This window comes from Oratosquilla oratoria, chromosome 32, assembly GCF_046742065.1.
Source record: "Oratosquilla oratoria isolate Oo_2021 chromosome 32, ASM4674206v1, whole genome shotgun sequence".
NCBI lineage: Eukaryota > Metazoa > Arthropoda > Malacostraca > Stomatopoda > Squillidae > Oratosquilla > Oratosquilla oratoria.
In genome coordinates this window covers 35,214,659-35,217,333 of record NC_134808.1, presented here as the reverse complement: position 1 = coordinate 35,217,333, position 2,675 = coordinate 35,214,659, and the positions used below count along the sequence as shown (strand labels likewise).

Sequence of the window (2,675 nt, the reverse complement as noted above, 5' to 3'; positions counted from 1 at the left end):
CGGCAGTCCCATGGACCAATCAGCAATCGCTTCGTGATCGGATGGGCCGCCGTACCCGTGCGTCCCTGACAGTAGCGAATGCTAAAAGTAGCGACTGAGGACGTCAAGGAGGATCGTCCTAGTAGCTAATCAGCGGCGTTGTCTGCGGCTCGTCTCGGCTGCCAATCAGCTATCAGCCTGCGTCTCGTGAATCGTTTTGTGGCCTGGCCGCCATAATATTCCCCCTTCAGCGAGATTGTTCCATTGCTTATGAAACGGGACGGCCCGCCCTGGAGAGACCAGAGGGGGGGAGGGTCGTTGTCTTGTTGGTACGCAGGCTTGAAGCTGTTGATGGAGACCTAGTCGTTGCTGCCTTTTATGCGTGGTAAGGACGTTTTCTCCTTTCTCTGGACAACTTCGTAGGGACAGAAATAGGGTGGGGTGAGGGATGGCGTGTGGGCGTCAGTGCGTAGGAAGATATGCTTTATTTTGTATAGATCTCGGGGGATGCATCGGTGCTCTGACAACTTGCAAGTCTCTTTGCACGGGGCGAATTCTTTGACGATACTTCGTTGGCAACTGATGTCGTTGCTCGTAGGGGTATCAGGGAAGAATTCGCCGGGTACCATGATGAGGTCGCCGAAGACCATCTCGGCTGGGGAAACGTCGAGACCCTCTTTTGGAGTAGTACGTAGACCAAGGAAGACCCAGGGTAGCTGTGTGCACCAGGTTGCATTGTTGTAGCGTGACATCAGGGCTGCCTTGAGGGTCCTGTGGAACTGGTCTACCATGACATTAGCCTCCGGGTTGTAGGCTGTGGTGTGGTGGACTGAGGTGCCCAACAGCTGTCCCAAGGATGTTCATAACGGTGACGTGAATTTGGTGCCGCGGTCGGACGTGATGTGTTTTGGAATGCTGAACCTGGAAACCTGGAAATCCATCCTGCCAAAAATCTAAAGTCCACTGACACACGGAGATGGGCACCGGGCCCTTTCACCAACCACAGAGACGTTTCGCTCACATCCACATGGACGTGGTGGACCCCCTTCCTCCGTCAACTGGACACCGTTATCTCTTCACCATCAGAGATCACTCTACCAGATGGCCTGAAGCTATCCCAATGCCCAACATCACCTCCACCTCCTGCACAGCAGTTGCCAATGGTTATATTTATAGTCATCAGGTGGCTCTTGCCACAACAGTTAGCTATATCAATTTATTCTTTACTATTGCTACAACGTACAATCTTATTGCTACAATGTACAATGCATGGACTGAGTATGGACACTTAGTATTTATCGATGGGTCGATTATATACAAAAGGGTATATATAAAAGAAATATATTTTTGGCGTATGCTGATTTTGCAGTTTGGCAATTTTGGACATAGATGTCCCGGCCGATCGGACCAGATATCCGGTCTGAGGTCATATGCGCTTAGCCCCTATGGGCACTGTCATGTCCAACACAATCGGAGTCCCTTAGAAATTCTCTGAAGACTTCGGACGATCCATCATGCACCAAATGCGTGCGTGCCCTCTTGTGGACACTAGACATCTAAAGGATTGAATGTTTCCTTTAATCATCTTGTAACATGTTCGGCTCAGCTACCACTAACTGACCACAGTGACGTTAATGCTCAAGGAAGATAAGAAGTAGTACTAGGCCTTTGCAGAATTTTGGCATGAAGATAAATACAATAGTGGTATTGGAAAATAATCATGATTAAGATAAAATTGACTTAATTATATGCGCATGTGAAAGTAGATATTATTCCTGTTCACCTAGGCAAAATGTATACTTATGAAGCTGTCGCTCTACTGCGAGAATTGTAACGGAGAAGGGGGATAAGATGTTGCGGTGGAGAGGATTAGTAATGATTGGTAGTGTGAGCTTGTGAAGATACAGTCTCTATATCGAGGCTATAGGGGACACTTTTTATATGATCCTTGTGCAATACGGTCTCTGTAAGATCGTGCAATTTGAGTGATTTAACTTTCTTCTTTGACTCATGTCCAATGATACGATAGGGTTCAGAGAATTTAGGGAAGAATGCTATTGAAAAGATTATTAAAAATTTGTTACTTTGACCTTAACATAACCATTGAAACTGTAAATGGGAGATATTTCTGAAACAAAAATATCATATAGGAGCCTTTTGTCCGAGCCAAAGAGGACAAAATGAGGTGACTCCGATATCGACCTGTTAATGGAACTGTTTATGCAAGCTTGAATCATAGGGACATATTCATCCCATGAAGGGTGACGATCAAAAGCAAGGTGTCAAAGAACATTAAGAATCTTTCTATTCTGGCATTCAACTAAGCCATTTGAACTATTATGATAAGCGGTAGTGTTGCATTTTGTGATTTAAAGTAATTACAAATAAGCAAAAGAATCTCACTGTTGAACTCAGTCCCATTGTCAGAAATCAGAATTTTGGGTGTAGTGAAGGGGCATATGAGTTTGTCAATAAGGGTCTTTGTCACGTGTTGTGCTGTCTTGTCTGGTAGGGGGAAAGAACACAGAATCGTGAGAAATGGGCCACAAAAACAAAGAGGTATTGGTTTCCGCTGTTTGTAAATGGTAACGTAAGGAGATAAACAGTGACTGTGTCGAATGGTTTACAAAGGGTAGGGTAAGATAAGATTGGAATATGACCGCTGATATGACCTTGTGAGTCGCACATCAATGTGG

The 2,675-nt window shown here is 45.3% G+C and overlaps 1 protein-coding gene across 1 annotated transcript; it reads right to left on the bottom strand.

The window, feature by feature from the left end:
- Positions 1-338: 338 nt before the first annotated feature.
- On the bottom strand, positions 339-770 carry LOC143017573 (uncharacterized). Its single transcript, XM_076172360.1, has one exon. The coding sequence runs from the start codon at positions 768-770 to the stop codon at positions 339-341; it is 432 nt and encodes a 143-aa protein (XP_076028475.1).
- Between the last annotated feature and the right edge of the window lie 1,905 nt (positions 771-2,675).